Source organism: Bombyx mandarina, chromosome 16 (assembly GCF_030267445.1).
Source record: "Bombyx mandarina strain Sakado chromosome 16, ASM3026744v2".
NCBI classification, from domain to species: Eukaryota; Metazoa; Arthropoda; class Insecta; order Lepidoptera; family Bombycidae; genus Bombyx; species Bombyx mandarina.
This window is the reverse complement of record NC_143222.1, coordinates 4,508,326-4,526,534: the sequence shown is the minus strand read 5'-3', so window position 1 is coordinate 4,526,534 and position 18,209 is coordinate 4,508,326. Positions and strand designations below refer to the sequence as shown.

The following is an 18,209-nucleotide window of genomic DNA, read 5'->3' as shown; positions in this document are numbered from 1 at the left end:
TGAGTTTCTCGTCCAATCTTCTCAGCGGGTCACGATTCCGATCCGGTAGTAGATAATTCGGGAAACAGCTACTCTTGAATTATTAAATCTCCTTTGGAGGCACTCGCTCGGGTAGCTGTTAGCAAATCCCAGCCCTCCGGGCTGAACCCTTGCTCCTCCCTTGCTATCCTGATGGAACTGGAAAACTGGAAAGGCCTCTGGACCACTGGCTATCCATCAATCGTTAAAAAAAAAGAAAATTATGCTCATTCAAATGCTAAATGGTTTTTAATCAATCTTACGAACGTTCTAATGAAAGTTCTTCCTTCACCCTGTATGTAGAATGGTGGTACCAAATTCGTCAATCCGTTTTTAGACATAGCAACATTAGATGAATGAGTCAAATTCAATAGTATGGTATAGGTACCTAGATTGTATAAACTACCAACCAGCCATAGCATAGATACAGTTAATATATTTGAGCCATAGACTAAAAACAATTCTATATACTACGGTCAATGGCGGATGCGTTAGAATTGTCGAACGAAAGTATTGTAATAATTGAGATATCAGTAACGAAATTAGATAAAAACATTCAACTGTTGTTGAAATAGACATTGTAAGTACTATACAATAAAATTATCTTCATTGTCTTTATAACCTAACTATTTGGTGGTTCGTTGTGTTCTGGTTTATCCCCACTGAAAGAATGCCCAATTTTTCTATGTAAACTGAAATTTGTATCTCTTAAGGTAACGTGACCGAGTGTTTTAACATGTCTGATACGAGCGATCTCGATCGTCAGATCGAACAGCTGAAAAGATGTGAGATTATAATGGAAGCAGAAGTAAAAGCCCTGTGCGCCAAAGCTCGAGAAATTTTGGTAGAAGAAAGTAACGTTCAAAGAGTGGATTCGCCCGTAACGGTAATGTATATTATGTAAATATTCACGATATGTTCAAATAATAATGCTATCATTGTGCTATCAAATGATTTCACAAATTTAAATTACACATCTTTATATGTTAATAAGTTCTTTATAACCCATAACAACATATCAAATTGCAGTATTTCTTTTATGAATCATAATATGCGTAATAATAAAGAAATTCTAATTGTAAATGTAATGAATTGTTACGTTTGCCTAGTATACATTGAATGTTATAAGTATCTTATAAAAAATAAACCATTCTCAACTGTTAAGTGAACAAATATTCAAGTGAAATCAAAATTTATTAAACCATGAAAGCTTGTGAGATGTAACAGAAAATTCAAATCAATATATAAGTAAATCCTCTGCTTGAACTTGGGAAATTACTCAATAATATATTTTATCCATAGGTTTGTGGAGACATACATGGACAGTTTTATGATCTAAAAGAACTTTTCAAAGTTGGAGGTGATGTACCCGAAACAAATTATTTATTTATGGGCGACTTTGTGGACAGAGGATTTTATTCTGTTGAAACTTTCTTATTGTTACTTGCACTAAAGGTAATTTTAACATTATTATCGAACAATAATCACACATTAATTACATTGCATCAGTATCTCAAGAGTGAACATTATGATCTTTATTGATACTTCAGAAGTTGCCTGTTCTCTTGCCTTGAGCTCTTGTTTAAAAAGCTTATACAAATTAATGATTCTGATTGTGTTTTACGATTTATTTACCTTGCTTATATGAGTCTTTGAGTCATGATTCATCCAGTTCTCTCTAGTATGATAAAATACTATAGTACCCTATATAAAAGGGAAGAAGACCATTGCATCTAAGCTGTCCTCTCGCAACTCTAAGGAACTTCTAATTGATACCTGTTGAATGTTTTAGTGGCTCCATGTTTCATCACTGTGCACGGATATAAAGTATACATGAGTGCCCACAAGTTTTAAATCATTATTAATGTCTACTATAGTAAATCATATCATATACATTATTGTTTAAAGTAGCAGTCATAAAATGGTAGTAGGTTATATGGACTCTGAGTTGACACTGGCTTGTTTTATATTAAGCTAAGTCCATAGAAGAATTCTACATTTCATTCAAAAAGAATTGGAAAAACAGTGTTTGCATTTCAGGCAACAGTACTTATTTTCTCTGCAACAAAAATAATAAATACAGTAAAGCTAGTTTTGCCTTAAGAAATCATAAAAATGTACCTGAAACAAGTTTTTATTATAATTTTGGAAGAAGATATCAACCAATTTTAGACCACCCTTACAACACAAACACTTTCATATTTATAAAATACATAAATTTTATATCAATATAGTTGAAACTACTTCTAAAGTTTAATCTCTCATTTTTTATTGCCATGAAACCCTTTGGAAATAATATAATGACAATATAATATGCAAGACTAAACCATATTAATGGCCGTCTGGTGTAGTGGTAAGTGACATGGTCACTACACAAGGGGGTCGCGGGTTCGAATCCCGCCAAGGGAAGATATCTGTATGATAAATATAAATGTTTTCCAGGGTTATGGATGTATATTAAATATATGTATGTGTATAATAAAAATCTTACATTTGTTTCTGTTATCTGGTACCTGTAACACAAGTTCTTTACGAACTTATCACGGGACCAGTTAACGTGGTGTGATTGTTAGTAAATATTTATTTATTTATTTATTTTATATAAGTTATAGACTCTGACTCTCGAAAAGTTTAGATAGATGTGGTTAAATAGCAAAAAATAACATAATAACTGAATTAAACTAAATTGTTAAAGCTGTATTATATTTAAAATTTAGGTTAGGTATCCAGATCGCATAACACTCATCAGAGGAAATCATGAATCGAGACAAATCACACAGGTTTATGGTTTCTACGATGAGTGCCTTAGGAAATATGGTTCCATCACTGTGTGGAGGTTAGTGGCTGATATTCAAAATACATAATTTCATTGGATGCTACTTATTAACATATGTTCGCAACTGACTACCACGATCAAAAAGTAATATTATGTGCTCAAAATCAAACCTGCACAATTATTAGTGTTAGGACGTCATGTTAGTCCACACACATAGGTTCGAATAGTGATATGGCCATTAAATTATACTATTGATATTTACATTTCATATATCAAGGTTAATGGTGACATGTACTTTCTGATGTGTATTGGCTACAGTAATCACTTAAGAGCAGGTGTGCACTTAGAAATACTGTGAAGAAGTGTTTGTTCACACATCTTTTGAAAAGAAAAACAACCCCTTTCATGAGCAAAATCATGCTTTCTATTCACACAATAACAATTAACAAGATGATGTGAATGTAGCTAGCCTTTTTTTGTGGGCAAGAATCTCCTAATAAGATTCCTGTACTGATTTTGTTAGTGGAAAGAACTGCTTTACATTTTGGACTAAAACTCATTAAAAGATTTTTTTCTAATTCTGATTCTACTATTTCTGATATCAAATCCATGCTCAGACTTCTTTGTTGACAATCAACTTTTAAAAATCTATCTATAGAGAAAAATATGTTATTTATTCCAGATACTGTACAGAAATATTTGACTATTTATCACTGTCAGCCATTATCGATGGAAGGATATTCTGCGTACACGGCGGTCTAAGTCCGTCGATACACACCCTAGATCAGATTCGTACTATTGATCGAAAGCAGGAGGTTCCTCACGACGGACCAATGTGTGACTTGTTGTGGAGTGATCCTGAAGGTAAATATGAAACAATGGTTAGCTGTCACTCTTGGATTCGTCCGCGTGATTAAGGAAAAGTGCCAGTATAGTTTCCCCTGGGACAAACATGTTTTTCTGGTTAGAAAGTGGCCTATGTCATACTCCTGACCTAATACAATAACTTTAAAAATCATGTGAATGCATTGTTTCGTTGGTGACGTAAAAAAAAGGCAAACAAACACTTTCACATTTAAAATATTTGTATGGATGTTTGTATCCTGAACTAGAATATAGAATAGAACCAAGAACATTTGTGAAAATCCACCTTACCTAAAGTTATATAATGTGATCTGTGCCTAGTGATATAATTGGTAAATCATGCAATCAACTTTGATCAAGCAATGCAACCGCATCTGAGTACAATTCCTCTGGCAGGTAACTGCAAAACATTTACTTCGATGGTGAAGGATGAACAGATGACATTCTGTGATAAAAATAAATTAACCCATAAACTCACAAGAGGAAAACTATCACAAATTTTCATGACAGTATTTTCCTTGTATCTTCAGTTTGTAGTTATTATTATATTCTGGGGATTAATATGGAGGGCAAATAAAATGGTGACATGTACAGAAAGAATTATTATTATGATTCTTGGGCTAGTTAACTAAAATCTAATTCTAAATATTTTTAATCTTCTTTACCTAAAGAACTGAGATTATAGTATTATCTATTGCAGATACACAAGGTTGGGGTGTTTCACCAAGAGGAGCTGGCTATCTCTTTGGCTCAGATGTAGTCGCTCAATTCAACGTGTCAAATGACATTGATATGATCTGTCGAGCTCATCAGCTTGTCATGGAGGGCTACAAATGGCATTTCAACGAGACCGTGTTGACTGTATGGTCTGCACCTAATTATTGTTACAGGTATTTATTGTCGACAAAAGACCACAGATTCTTGCCTAAATTCAGTGTATCATATTATTCTCAAGGTTTTGAAAACTACACAGTTTTCTTTGGCACTGACTAAATGTCAGTGACAACTCACTCTGTCATCCTTTACCATGAAAATATAACAATCATAAATATTTAGGGACCATGCAAAACATGAAATCGAACTGTAAAAGTAATTTTAATTCAGTAAACTTAATAGACTCATTTTAAAATTAATATCATTATTCAGTACAGTTAAATCAATCAATATCTAATACTGGTGTTAGGGAATGCGTTAGATCACAGGTCACTTTCACCATTTTGACCATTTCACTTCCAGGCTTAAGGTTAGGACAAAGATAAGAGTTATTATAAGTCAATTGAGATTTTGACCTCATCTTCTCAAGGTGGGTGACGGTACTCTCTTCCTAACCTTAAGCTCCGAAAACTGTCACCCCAAATAAGGGAATCTCATAAATTATAGTCTTTAAATTTTCTGGATACAGTATTGTGTGCAGATATTAATGTATTACGGTACTCGAAAATTAAATCTATTGTTACCTGTATGTGCTCACTAATCACACTGTTTTTCCTTCTCTAATTCAGATGCGGAAACGTAGCTGCTATATTAGAGTTAAACGAAAATCTTCAACGTGAATTCACAATATTCGAGGCAGCACCGCAGGAATCTCGAGGAGTACCATCAAAGAAACCCCTAGCCGAATACTTCTTATAATGTTCCTGTAAGATAGACAATTGACACGAACAACTTGTATTTCGGTTTAATATAATATATATAGTGACGAAACAATTTTAATGTAGAGATTTGTTTTTGTGATTTCAAGACTGGCAAGTGTTAATGATGTGACTATGTTTGTGAACAAGTGATTTGTCTTATGCATTATTGGAAGGAAAATGTCCGAAAATTAGTTTTCATAGTGTAAGTGCACCTATGTATTCAATAGAGAGATGTAAGATAATACGATTTACTGCATTCAAGTGATGTACATGACCAAAATTTTATTGATAATGTATGAGAAGAAATCAACTTCTAAATGTCATTTAAGTATGTTTATTTAATGATTTAAATTTATTAATTACATTGCGCGCGTATTACTGTGAAGTACTGTTATTACACTGTCGCTAATGGGGGCTAATTCATTATTTCGAATTTTATTTCATGACTGCTATGTTTCAAAATGTTAAGGAATTTTCACTGAATGTCAATGCTGTCTACGTAATAACTGTGTTATCTCCTGTTATGTTTCTTCTAGAGACTGCTTGAGTTGTGGCACGAATGATTGAGCGAGTGGGTGTTTTGATTAAGCATATATCGGGTGATACCAATTATGGCTTGATGCTTGATACAAGCTCGTCAAAAAATTCCATCGAAAAATTATAAAAGTGTTATAGCGTCATCCGTAGTGTATCACAATTTAAAATAACGAGCACGAGAAGACGCAGATTCGTCATCCAGCTGCTTTTGCTTAACATTGCTGGCTTAAAAAAAAAACTTTCCATGTTTGTACAAAGGTTTTGTATTTAAACATTGTTTTCCATTTATGTTAGTGTACCTAGTAGTTTATTTGCATAGTTTAGATATGACCGCAAAAATAGAATTGTCTGAACAGAACTGAGCATAGTTTGATGAGTGATGATTTTATATAAAAATTGGTAATTTACAAAATATCGTCATGAGCAGAATCGAAATTTACCATGAAACAATATTATGTGACAGACATATAATTATCGTGACCTAAAAGTTAAGACATCTGCCATATTGGTATTAATATTAAGCGAAAGGACTATGTCGATGTTCCAATTCGCGTAGGCAGTTTTTTTTTTTTTTTTAGAAAATGCGTACTTTACTCTTTCACGGACATCTTCCACGATGAAGGTATATCGGCGTGTAATAAAGACCAAGTATGAAGGTTTTCAAAATTTGCGTAATTTCCGGTGCCAGGGTAGTAGGCCCGCTTGGGTAGGTACCACTATTGTGGTCTCCGGTCACTGCTTAATACTAGGTGGACGTTTATCAATCTATGCAAGAAAAAATACAAAAGTGTAATTTCACCAAGTAGTAGTAGTAGTTCCTATTCAAAATATGTTCATAATTCCTTATTTGACTGTGGTGAATTTCTAAGTTTTTAGTGGTGATCTCACTTTGGATTTAGCGAGAGTGTAATAGCAGTTTCGTTTTGTAAGTAAGTCTTTTAGCTAATAAGTAATCTGTGTTAATAAAACAAAAACAAAAAACATTCAAGTATTTCCTACAGTATATTATTCAAATAAAATATGATTTTGTCTAAAAATTCATTTCCTTTGAATTGATCAATAGTAGAATAAGTACACAAGTTAAAATCGTAGCGTTTTGGAATTAGTTTTATGAACGAAAGAATCATAGGCATTTATTTATACTTAGTTCTTCGTGAATTACAAAGTACACACAGTATCTATTGGACCTTTAAAGAAAAATATTGCTAATCGTATGCGTAGTGTAATGTATTTTATTTTTTGATAAGTGGGTACTTATAAAAAAATAAAATATTGAAACAGTTACCATGACATGGGGTAAATTGGGATCCTGGGGTAAATTGGGACAAACCTGCGGAAGATTCTCAAAGTACTTGTAGCACGGAATCTACCTAATTTTCTTTAAGGTAATATTTATCAATGTATGGAAGAAAAACCAAGTTAACTATGGAAGTACTAAACATGAGTTAAGTTGGTCCCAAAAATTAGTCAAATTAAATTTAAAATAGAGGTTGAAAAGTGCGTTTTAAAACAGCTTAAAGAACTTTTAAAAAAAGTGATATTATCGTTGTTTTTTCAATAAGATCACAGTTTATATAAGTTTTTAATACACCTGGAAATACCACAACAAACGGTAAGTTGCAATATTCTTATTTTAAATACAATATTTCGACAAAATAAAAAATGTATATTTTTTCCTTTCTTTTTGGGGAAAATTGGGACGTATGTAGGGTAATTTGGAACGAGACTGGAAAAATTAGGGACGAGAAAACACAAAATTGGAACGCCAAAAGACAAAATAGGGATGGCTTGTTAGGGTTGTCACTGATATCTTATAATAGATTTTTTAGCCTATACTATCACTTAATTGCGTGATGTAAAGAAGGTTAATGTGTTTATCAGTTAGTTTATGTAAGTATTATAGGTAAAAGAAAAGTATATATATAATTACTTTTTTTTCGCGACATTTACCTTGTAATATCTGCCCGGTCGTATGTTCTTTATAGCAATAAAAAAAATTAAAAGTTAAAAGAACTCAAACGAATCAAAACTTTTATTATTTCAGAATCTATTCACGCATCGAATCATGATTTTGTTAACATTCACAACGAACACACACAAATAAAAACAGGCCTCAGATTTTAAATGTAACATTAATTAAAAATCCGAGATATCCAATTATGAGTGAGTGAATTAATTGAGTTTAGTTATTTCGCTTAGAAAGAATTTCTTTTATTTTTGTTATTATTGGCAGTAATCAGATAAAGCTGTTTTTTTATCTTATTCACCTGATATCTTACTCTTGCTCAAAGATTATTTTGAAAATGTTGATTAAATAAAATTGTATTATTGCATTTCCAGTCCTTTTGTTTTCTATTTTTTATTCTATTTTATGATTTTGTTTCAGAGTTGTGATTTTTAAGGAAATTAAATAATAATTTTCTAAAATATAACATGCACATACTTTTTTTGATCATTGTATTGTTGATTATCATTCACGTCACATCGCTTCGGAATAGAAACCAGCTTAATTTACACTATGTTGTGTATTGTGCTTAAATTATGGATTGTATTCATCATTTCGGTCCATATAAATTATTATATGGCACCTACCTATATATCGCAGTACTGCGAGTTGACAACCCTTACAAATATCCCAATTTAACCCTCAACCGTGTCAATTTACCCCGGACGCTGGGTAAATTGGGACGGCCATTATTTTACCGATTATTTCTTTAAAATGAATAATTAAAATAATGTAACGGTTTTTATCACCTAGGTACGTTCAAGACTCAACTTATTTCTTTGGTTGAGCAGTGACTATTTAATTGGAACTATTTTAAAATTCAATCTGAAGGTCGATTTTGTCCCTATTTACCCCATTCTACGGTACATTCAACAGCTGATTAGTTAAAATCTCTGTGCACCGACAGACAAACGTATAAATATTTTATTGCCAAATTAAAACATCTGAAAAGTGGTAATGAACAATTTAAATTTATGTAGATGTAAAAAAAACGAACTTAATTCACAGTTGTAAAGCATCAATGAATTGCTTGAAATGGTTGAAACAAATTTAATAATTCTTAATTTTTTAATAGAATTTTACGCATATGTGGGTATTCGACTTTTTGCAAAAAAATGTTTCGAATTTCGTGCCCGAAATGATGGCGCCCGTTGCATACAGCCAAGCTTTGTAATTTGCAAGGCAATTTCGAAACATGAGTTGTTCGATTTCCTATTAGTGACTTGTAATGATTTATATTTATGAATCTGTGTGCGTAGTGCGAGTTTTTTAACGTTCACGATAGCGTAAAAGTTAACCCAATTTTGTGTGCAGTTGGAGCAGCATCCCTAACGGGCAAACGTAGGCAAACGATACCATTAAAATGACAATCCCACAAATATGAGTTAACTTTTACGCTATCGAGAACGTTAAACTCGGAGTAAGCATAGTGATATCTTAGGGCCGAGTCACACCGGATTGGCAGTGTCGCGGCGAGCACTTTCAGTGTAAAATAAATTTAAACTTTATCTATATATTTAAAAGATCAGTATCGCTTGAAAAGGTCGCGACACAGCCGGCGCCTGCTCGCGGTGAAGCGAACAGCCGTGCGCCATGTGCGTCTTTTCGGTGGTTCTGCCAGCGGCGTCATAAGGCCACTCGCGGCACCGCGGTCATATATAATGACCAATTCTATCATGTTCACTCCAAACACGAGTATCATTGCCGAATGAAGAAACTAAACTAGTCAAGAGGAGACTATGCGCGTGCAGTCTGGAGGCCGAGGCTGCAAGCGGCGACGCCGGGGGCCGCTGCCATCGCTGCCATTCCGGTGTGACTCGGCCCTTACGGTGAAATAGCACCGGAACTAAGCTAATCTAAAAAAGTTAAAAATTTTTTTTCAAACTTCGCAATGTGTGTCCACACAATTAAATAGGTAGGTACCAAATGACACGTAAGGTCGACAGGTCGCGCAGGAAATTAGCGTTTTACACTTTTTTTTTCACTTTCATATTCGCTGGTTTGAAACAACATGGATTTGGGCTTCGAAGCAATTTTTTGTTGTATATGTATTTTTTGGATATGAAAGTTCACAATTTATTTTTGTTACTAATAACATCAAGGAATCTAGAAATTAAGTTGAATAAAATATTACTCTTAAGAGGATTTTTAGCTTCATATACAAAGCTAAGGTAATTGAAATTACGAAAAAATTGTGGCATTTATATTATACAAAGCTAAGGTAATTCAAGTTACGAGAAAATTATGGCATTTAAATGACCGATGATTATATTTGATGCGTAGCATAGCATTTTAGCATTTAGTTAGAATAAAGAATTAGGTAAATAAAGTTTTAGAACTCGGATTATGAGAATTTTCGGTATAATTATTCATTAACATCTAGTTTGTCGCAAATTAATTATCTTTTTATAAATGTACAACTATGGTGTAAGAACTTTTATATTTGAAAGTCTGTTTCTGAAGCAAAATAATGTTTTGGTTTACTATTTATGTATTTAAATTATTGTAATTTTCGAATTATTTCTGAATACATTTAGTTTAAATAACGAAAAGTAGTGAATAGTATTTAAATAGCTTAATACGTGTAATGTATTAATTTTCTTATTCAAAAGGTTATTATTTACACGAAATTGACGAAATGATGTTGAGTATTATAATGCATATACCTACTTAAATTCACTGGAGCATCACTGAAGTTAGGTACGTACCTAATTATCCTTTGCCAAACAAGTCTTCGAACTATGAACAAGCAAAACAAAATTATCATCATATGTTTTGTAAGAACAGTTTTCTTTGTAAACCATTTGTACTATTTTTTTGCTTAGTTGGGTGGACGAGCTCACAGCCCACCTGGTGTTAAGTGGTTACTGGAGCCCATATACATCGACAACGTAAACGCGACACCCACCTCGAGATATAAATTCTAAGGTCTCAGTATAGTTACAACGGCTACCCCACCCTTTGAACCGAAACGCATTACTGCTTCACGGCGGAAATAGGCGGGGTGGTGGTACCTACCCGTGCGGACTCCCAAGAGGTCCTACCACCAGTGAACCACCAGTCCACCTATTCAGTTCAGAGAGAATGTGAAAATTGTGTGTATACAACACATACTGGAAACCGCTTGGATTTGAACAAATATGTTCACAGTAATTCTAAAAGGTAAATCTAATGGTATCTTGCTGCAGACAGCAGACATTAAAATTTGTTTTCAGATCCATTGCGTGTTCAATTAATTTACTTTACATTTCATAAAAAAAGTAAATACTATCATCAGCCTTGTCACAAAAGGGAGGATTTTAGGGCCTTCATGCACATGTATAGCGTACAGTAGCGCACGTTAAATGCACAGATTAATTATATTAAAAAAGTATCGTAGAGTTTAGAACAATTAAAATTTTAAGCTCACTCTGTTAGATTTGAGTCGACTATTATCAAAGCCGGCAATGTGACTTTTGGACAATTATTGGTAAATCAGAAAAAAGAATTATTGACTTTGTATTCCATTGGCAGTCACAAAACTCTTCTGAACGACATCTTAGATAAATAACAGGTTAAGTATTAACCTTTATTTAATGCTGGTTTTGAACCGTATTCTTTGAAGGAGACAATTATATTCAAATCAATCTGTATTGACATATCAATAACATTTTTTTGTCCAAATGCACAGATTGCAACCTTTGATAATAGACGACTCATTTGTAAACCTGACAAATTTGTAAATCCCAACTTTTGCAAAAAAAAAAAAAAAACTACAACAGCGCCCCTAGTGGCAAACATAGGCAAACGATCCAAATCCACAGGTACCAAATTAAATTTGAGTCAACATTTACGCTATCGAGAACGTTAAAAAATTCACACTAAGCACACAGACACGGCTCTACTTCGAAACAAACGTTGTTATTTTTCAACTTTTACATATGAGTCGTCTATTATCAAAGGCGGCAATCTGACTTTTGGACAATGATTGGTAAATCAGAAAAACGAATTATTGACTTTGTATTCCATTGGCAGTCACAAAACTCTTCGGAACGACATCTTAGATAAATAACAGGTTAACTATTAACCTTTATTTAATGCAGGTTTTGAACCGTATTCTTTGAAGGAGACGATTATATTCAAATAAATCTGTATTGACATATCAATAAAAAAATTTTGTCCAATTGTACAGATTGCCGCCTTTGATAATAGACGACTCATATCTAACTTACAATAGAAATCAAATTTCTGCATACGCAGCAAGATTGTTTCGCGGAAAAAGCTATAAATATGGTGAAGTTAAACGATCGAATATAAAATTATTAATTACATATTTCACATTTAACAATTTAATCAAGAAAGCATTTAATAAAAATAAAATATTCTAAAGAATATACTTCTATAAAAGTTAGATATGTAATGTTAATTAGCTGTAACTGAGATTAATATGACCACGTGTTATTTTCATTCAAAAGTTATAAATTTTGCAAGTTTATTGTGACCAAGTCTTGTTGAATTATGCTTGTATTAAGATTAAAATAAAAAATCATACAACCCAAAGTTCTAAATTGTACACTGCCATAAGGATTCTTCCTATAAGGTAAATATTTTAAGAAGTCCAAAAACAATAATAAATAAATTGTTGTAATTGTAATCTAGCGTAGGTTTCAAGACCTGAAGATGGTTTTTTTGTGTATTGAAGCTTAGAGTCATGTCGTCCCGGAAAGAGTGAAGTAGACTATCCGTGGCTCATGTAACCCCCGGAGCTACGAATAATAAAACTATAGAAAAGTAATTACGCTTCAAAAATGGTTCCACGTAAATAGCTACCGCGGAAGGCGGGGCTTAAAATAGCTACAGAACGGCGCGCCAGTTCGCTTTGGCATTCGTGTCATGCGGTCGTGTTTTCGTCGGGCATTATTTTGCGCTTTTTAATTTTGCAAGTATGCAATCGTATGTCGTGAAATGGTGTAAAAGCCATACAGATATGAAAAACAGTGGAATTAGCTTTCATAATTAAGTATACAAACATCGTAAAATTTCATAATATTGATGATGGATAGTGTTATGCAATATGTACGCCTACTTTTTCTATGCAGTAGTACTACTTTATACTGCTCAGATAAAACAAGTTTTATTTAAGTAACAAGTATCATATTATGCAGTGATAACAAATGATTTTATTACTGCAGATTTTCGACAAATGAAATTCTATGTAAAAAATGGATAGCCGCTTGTGATAGTACGCTTGGAAATAAATGAAACAAATTGGAAGCATTGCTAAAATAGCACAATATGCAGCATACACTTTCAAAAAGAGGCCATGTATACATACTTGAAAGTGGAAGTCGTGTGCCTTACACCTTGTATACTAGTAGTAGTAGTAGTAGTAGTATTGATTTTAAGTTTAATTATCATATTTTCATCTCATGTACTAACTTATAAACTGCATTTATTTTGATTGCACTAATAAAGTTATTTAATAAAAAAACGAGAAAATATTTCATGAATTCATTACTACTGCACAACGTCATCGTCATAAGGGTGCGCTGGGTGGAGTAAATGGAACCATTTTTTAAAGTGCAATTGTAGGCGAGTTACTGTTCCATAGTTTTATTATTCGTAGCCCCTGAGCCTCATTAAGCATTTACAAAAAAAATATGTAATTCTCGCTTAAAAATGGAACAGCAATCTCGGAGGGCTCCAAAGCAATCTAGGGGGGCGTTCCATCACTAAACACTTTTTTGTGGCGACAGGTCAAAGAGTTCGTTAAGCTTGTGGGTAGTCCATAATGTTTCTAGAAAAAACGTATGCCGATAGTGAGTTTTACCTCCGTTTTCTGAGAGCTACAGTATGCCCTTAAACAGGTTTTAAGTAAAGCCTTCAGCGGTAGATGGCATTAGTCACATTCTTCTTATTATGCTGTAATTTTTCTAATACAATTTTTTAATTCACGCGAATTTGCATGAACATTCAATTAATACAACCGATACCGTGTTAAGAGGAAGAGACTATTACATGATTAATTATAATTTATTATACTATAGGTATACCAGATAGGACATTGTTTTTAAACGTTAGGTTAAGTAAGTAGTATTATCGAATTGAAGATAATATTATTAAACGTAATTGGGAATGAATAGTTCTCCTTTATTTATAGTTAGATGAATTTCTCGGAAAATAACCACGTCATGAATTTTCTTAGCGAATAATACACACGCGCATACGGGATATGCAATATATCAGCCATTACAGTATCTGTTAGTTTGATGCAGGAGAGACGATCAATATTTCTGTCCGAAGGGGAACTCTGGAGCAGGTCTCCGGTTGGGTTAATTAAATTTAGTTCAGTTCGACCCATTTAAGGCAAGTTTGTGCGTACACTGCAAAGAAGGATCCTTTTGTCATTACGCTGAAATTCGAACGAGTTTTGTGAAGAGTACTTAGTGGTAGGCAGGGACTTCCCTTTGCTCTTAGCATAGCTGACGTCCATAAATGACGGTAAGCAGTCATCATCAGGTGGTCAATATGCTAGTCTACCTACAAAAGTAAAAAATTATGTATATATTTATTACTTGTTATAAATACCTTTTAGTTTTATAAAGAGCAGAAGGCAGTATTAAAATAAAGGTGTTATAACGTGCTGACGACCGTATTCCTTAAAAAATAAATTCTTTTAAAGATTAAATCTTACACAAAAAAGCAATTTCATTGTCTCATTTGTTCTTTTATCTAACAAATAAAATAAAATTTTGTTATTTTTTTTTTATTTTCCCAAAATCTTTGTTAAAACAACAAAACTACAAAAAATATACATTATAACTCTTCTTATAGCTATTTTAACATCTGTACATTTCAAGGCCTAAAGTCTAAAGGCATAAAGGCATGTTCATGTTCAATTATTCTATAATATAGAAAAATCACTTTTATGATCATGTCAGAAATGTTAGAGTTGTATAATTATTTTGTTTTAATTACATTTAATTTAAAGATTTACATAATTCAGGTAAAACATCACCACATTTTGTAGATACTTTTATATTAACAATATCATCTGCTCTGGTAGGTCCAATATTTAATATAGCTACGTTTTTGTGTTCATCTCTGGCTTGCAATATAATTCTATAGCTAGAATAAACTGTGAGGCTTGATCCCATTACAAATATGGCATCACTGCTAGTCACTTCTTTTCTGACTTGTTCCACGCGATATTTGGGTACATTGTCACCAAAAAACACTATGTCTGGTTTCAAAGGCCCTTCACACTTTGGGCAGAGTGGAGCTCGGAATTTTTCTACTTGTTCCTAAAATTAAGGAGACTCATTAGTAAGTTGAATTGTGAAGTAATTTGGCTGTCTCTCTAACATTATCATAGAGAGGCTATTACCAGTAATTACGCAAATAATAATTTTGCGGGTTTGATTTTTATTACACGATGTGCATGTACATGATGTACACGATGTGAATTATCATGAGTACATACATCATAAATATATTTATATACATGTACTGAACCTACTTTTTTTTTCCCTACCTGAGCTGGTAGCCTTGAGAGGTTATTCCAGCGTAGCCTTAACTAATAGGTGACCTCACGGGGTTCAAACCTGATGACGTTGCTAACACGAACCCTAGCAAGAGCCGTGCTTCGCAGAATCTACCACCGGATCGGAAATACGACCCACTGAGAAAATCCGGCGAAAAACTAAGTGAGCTATCAATGTCCCACAAATTCACCCACAGGTGAATTATAATTGAACTGCAATTAAGTTTGCAGCTAAGTTTACTTCATTCAAATAGCTGAAGAAGGTTTTCGTTTGATATTTATTCTTAATTTTAAACTTTAATTGGCTCTCCTGTAAATTTGCCAAAATGTCGCTTAAACCAAATAGCCTTTCACGGCTTGATATGTTTATATAGAAATTACCCTCGACAATTCAACATCGCCATCCGGTCTTATCATGGAGAAACTACTTTCCATATCTGGATTATTCTCTGTTAATATTTCTTGGAGTTCATGTCTGTCTATTTCATAGGGGCATTTGAGACATTGAACTAAGTAGCTTGTCCCATGTAATTCAATAACTTTTTCAGAGCCAGCTTTGTGGTGAAGTCTATCCACATTCTGTGTCACTATAGATGTCACTTTTCCCTTCTGTGGATAAAAAACATATTAATAATAATATGATTATCAGTAATACCACACTGCAATGATAAATGATAAACTAATCTGATTTAGTTTAAAGGTATAAAAGCTTTGAAATGAATGTGATCAATCCAAATTGACATGCTTATATAAGTTTCTGATAATACTTTTATAAAATTCTAATGGAGTGAATAAGGTTTACTTATTACAGTATACTTATATCTCACTAATTTATATAATAGCTTGGGAAGGTGTTTACAGTATATTTTTAACTTATAAAAATATGACTATTTCATTAGCTGTTTTCATATATATATATTAAAAATTTCTATCATTGATCATCTCACTGAGTATTCACATTGTGACATACATTGGTTCAAGAAACCACTTAACATCAGTTGGGGTGTGAATATACCAAACTAATTGTAAGCTACTAAATAAGATAAAAAGAGAAAAGAAAGATAAAGAAATGTAGTGGTATGATGTATTGTAAGTCTGCATAACTCAGTAGCTTCATTATAGGCCTATTTGTGTGACAAAGCAGTAAAATTTAAATGTTAGCACAGCCATTCTACTACACAATTGAAACTACAATGTCAGGTCTCAAGGTAGTATTCACATGCCTCACCAATGACCGTTTAATACAAGAAAGTAAGATCATCCATTCATTTATGCAGTAAATTAAAAAACTCTGTTCTCAGGTGATTATTGTTAAGCATTGTAAACTACAATAACATTTTAATGACATATTTTCTTAGGATTCCTTCATTCCCTTACTGCGAATACATTACTTTGGCATAATTAAAATTATTATTTTACATTCGACTGATTAAATAATAGTTATACCCGAATGTTGATGAAAAGTGATGATGTAGTTGATTCCTTTAATATACCTTCTCTAGTTCTCGAATACAGAGATGTGTGACGTTCGGTTGCACACAACTGAATCTCGGCCAACCTATATAATTTCTTGCCCAGTACCTTTGTCTTACTTTCGGATACTTCACAAATTCTTGATACTGTATAGGTTTGTGATTACTACGGGCATACAGACCAACATCCTCCGATCTGTAGTCAGGAATACCTAACGACCACTAACTTTATTAGTGTACTACTTCACAGAGGACACAGTGCGTAGCGTAAATAACGTTCAATGAAAATTTTATCGTCCAAATACTTTTACCTGATTCAGTAGAAATACCAGCACCAGTCAAAATTAAAATTTTATTATGATTTGTTAAGAACTCTTTCAAAACGTCAAAATCCTTTTTTTCGGGTGGTTTATGTTTCGGAACACACACGATGTGTCTGCTAATAGCATTATTATTAAACGGTATAAATCTTTTTAACATATTGCCAATTGCTTCAAACAAAATAACTTTAACTAGTCACTCAGTGCATAGATTATACACTTAATATATTTACTCAGTGTGTTTTGTACACTGAAGTAGGAAACCCATAGATTATACACTTAATATGAGGAAACCATAGAGTTACTATTTAACTCCATGGAGGAAACCTAATAGGTCTATGGTTTTTTAGGTCAATTAATAAGTAAGGTGAATGAAGTTAGCCCCTCAAAAAAATTTTTTTTTCCTATTTTATACTTATTTTCTATTAATTCGTTTGTTCATCATTTGTTCATGATTGTTCACTGTTAATAATTGTTTGTTCTGCATTTATTTATTTTAAAAAAATATTTAAAAATATACCTACAAGTTAGCCCCTCTAATGCAATTTTTAATATTTTTTCATCCTTAATGACTCGTAAATATTCATTTTCGATTGTTCTTATATAAAACACGTTTGTTCTCTTTCGAAATTACTCGTTTTTTGTTTAATTTACTATTTTTATTAGTTGAATAAATGTATGCAAAATATGTGTACTGCGCATGCGTCAACTATAATGCCTAAACTTTCTACGCGGTTTTAATCGTGAAAAAAAAAACAAATATAAATCCTGAAGGAGCAATTAATTGGTATACAGTTTAATTAAAAAAATTAAAAAATAAATAAATGAAATAATGTGCATTGGCGTTAAGTTAGACCAAATACATTTTTTCCATCCTCCTACTTATCGTTATGAAGGTATAAAAAAGATAGGGAGTCCACATAGGTAATATAAACAAATAAGTAAATATGTTCATTATTTATCTTTCAAGAGATAATATAGGTATACATTATAATAACTTTTTTACACAGTCGAAATTATATTCCTAACATTAGTAAAATAACATTTTAATACGATAGGTA

The 18,209-nt window shown here is 32.7% G+C and overlaps 2 protein-coding genes across 2 annotated transcripts; one reads left to right on the top strand and one right to left on the bottom strand.

Moving 5' to 3' along the window:
• Positions 1-381: 381 nt before the first annotated feature.
• On the top strand, positions 382-6,866 carry Pp4-19C (protein phosphatase 19C). Its single transcript, XM_028187479.2, has 7 exons — positions 382-598; positions 732-904; positions 1,321-1,473; positions 2,736-2,854; positions 3,477-3,658; positions 4,359-4,548; positions 5,161-6,866. Exons 2-7 carry the CDS (start codon positions 755-757, stop codon positions 5,288-5,290), a joined length of 924 nt encoding a protein of 307 aa, XP_028043280.1. The 5' UTR covers positions 382-598; positions 732-754; the 3' UTR covers positions 5,291-6,866.
• Positions 6,867-14,563: 7,697 nt separating this feature from the next.
• Sirt4 (NAD-dependent protein deacylase sirtuin-4) lies at positions 14,564-17,372 on the bottom strand. Its single transcript, XM_028187469.2, has 4 exons — positions 17,140-17,372; positions 16,850-17,040; positions 15,738-15,965; positions 14,564-15,117 (listed from the first exon to the last, which is right to left on the bottom strand). The coding sequence occupies exons 1-4, from the start codon at positions 17,306-17,308 to the stop codon at positions 14,794-14,796; spliced, it is 912 nt and encodes a 303-aa protein (XP_028043270.1). The 5' UTR covers positions 17,309-17,372; the 3' UTR covers positions 14,564-14,793.
• Between the last annotated feature and the right edge of the window lie 837 nt (positions 17,373-18,209).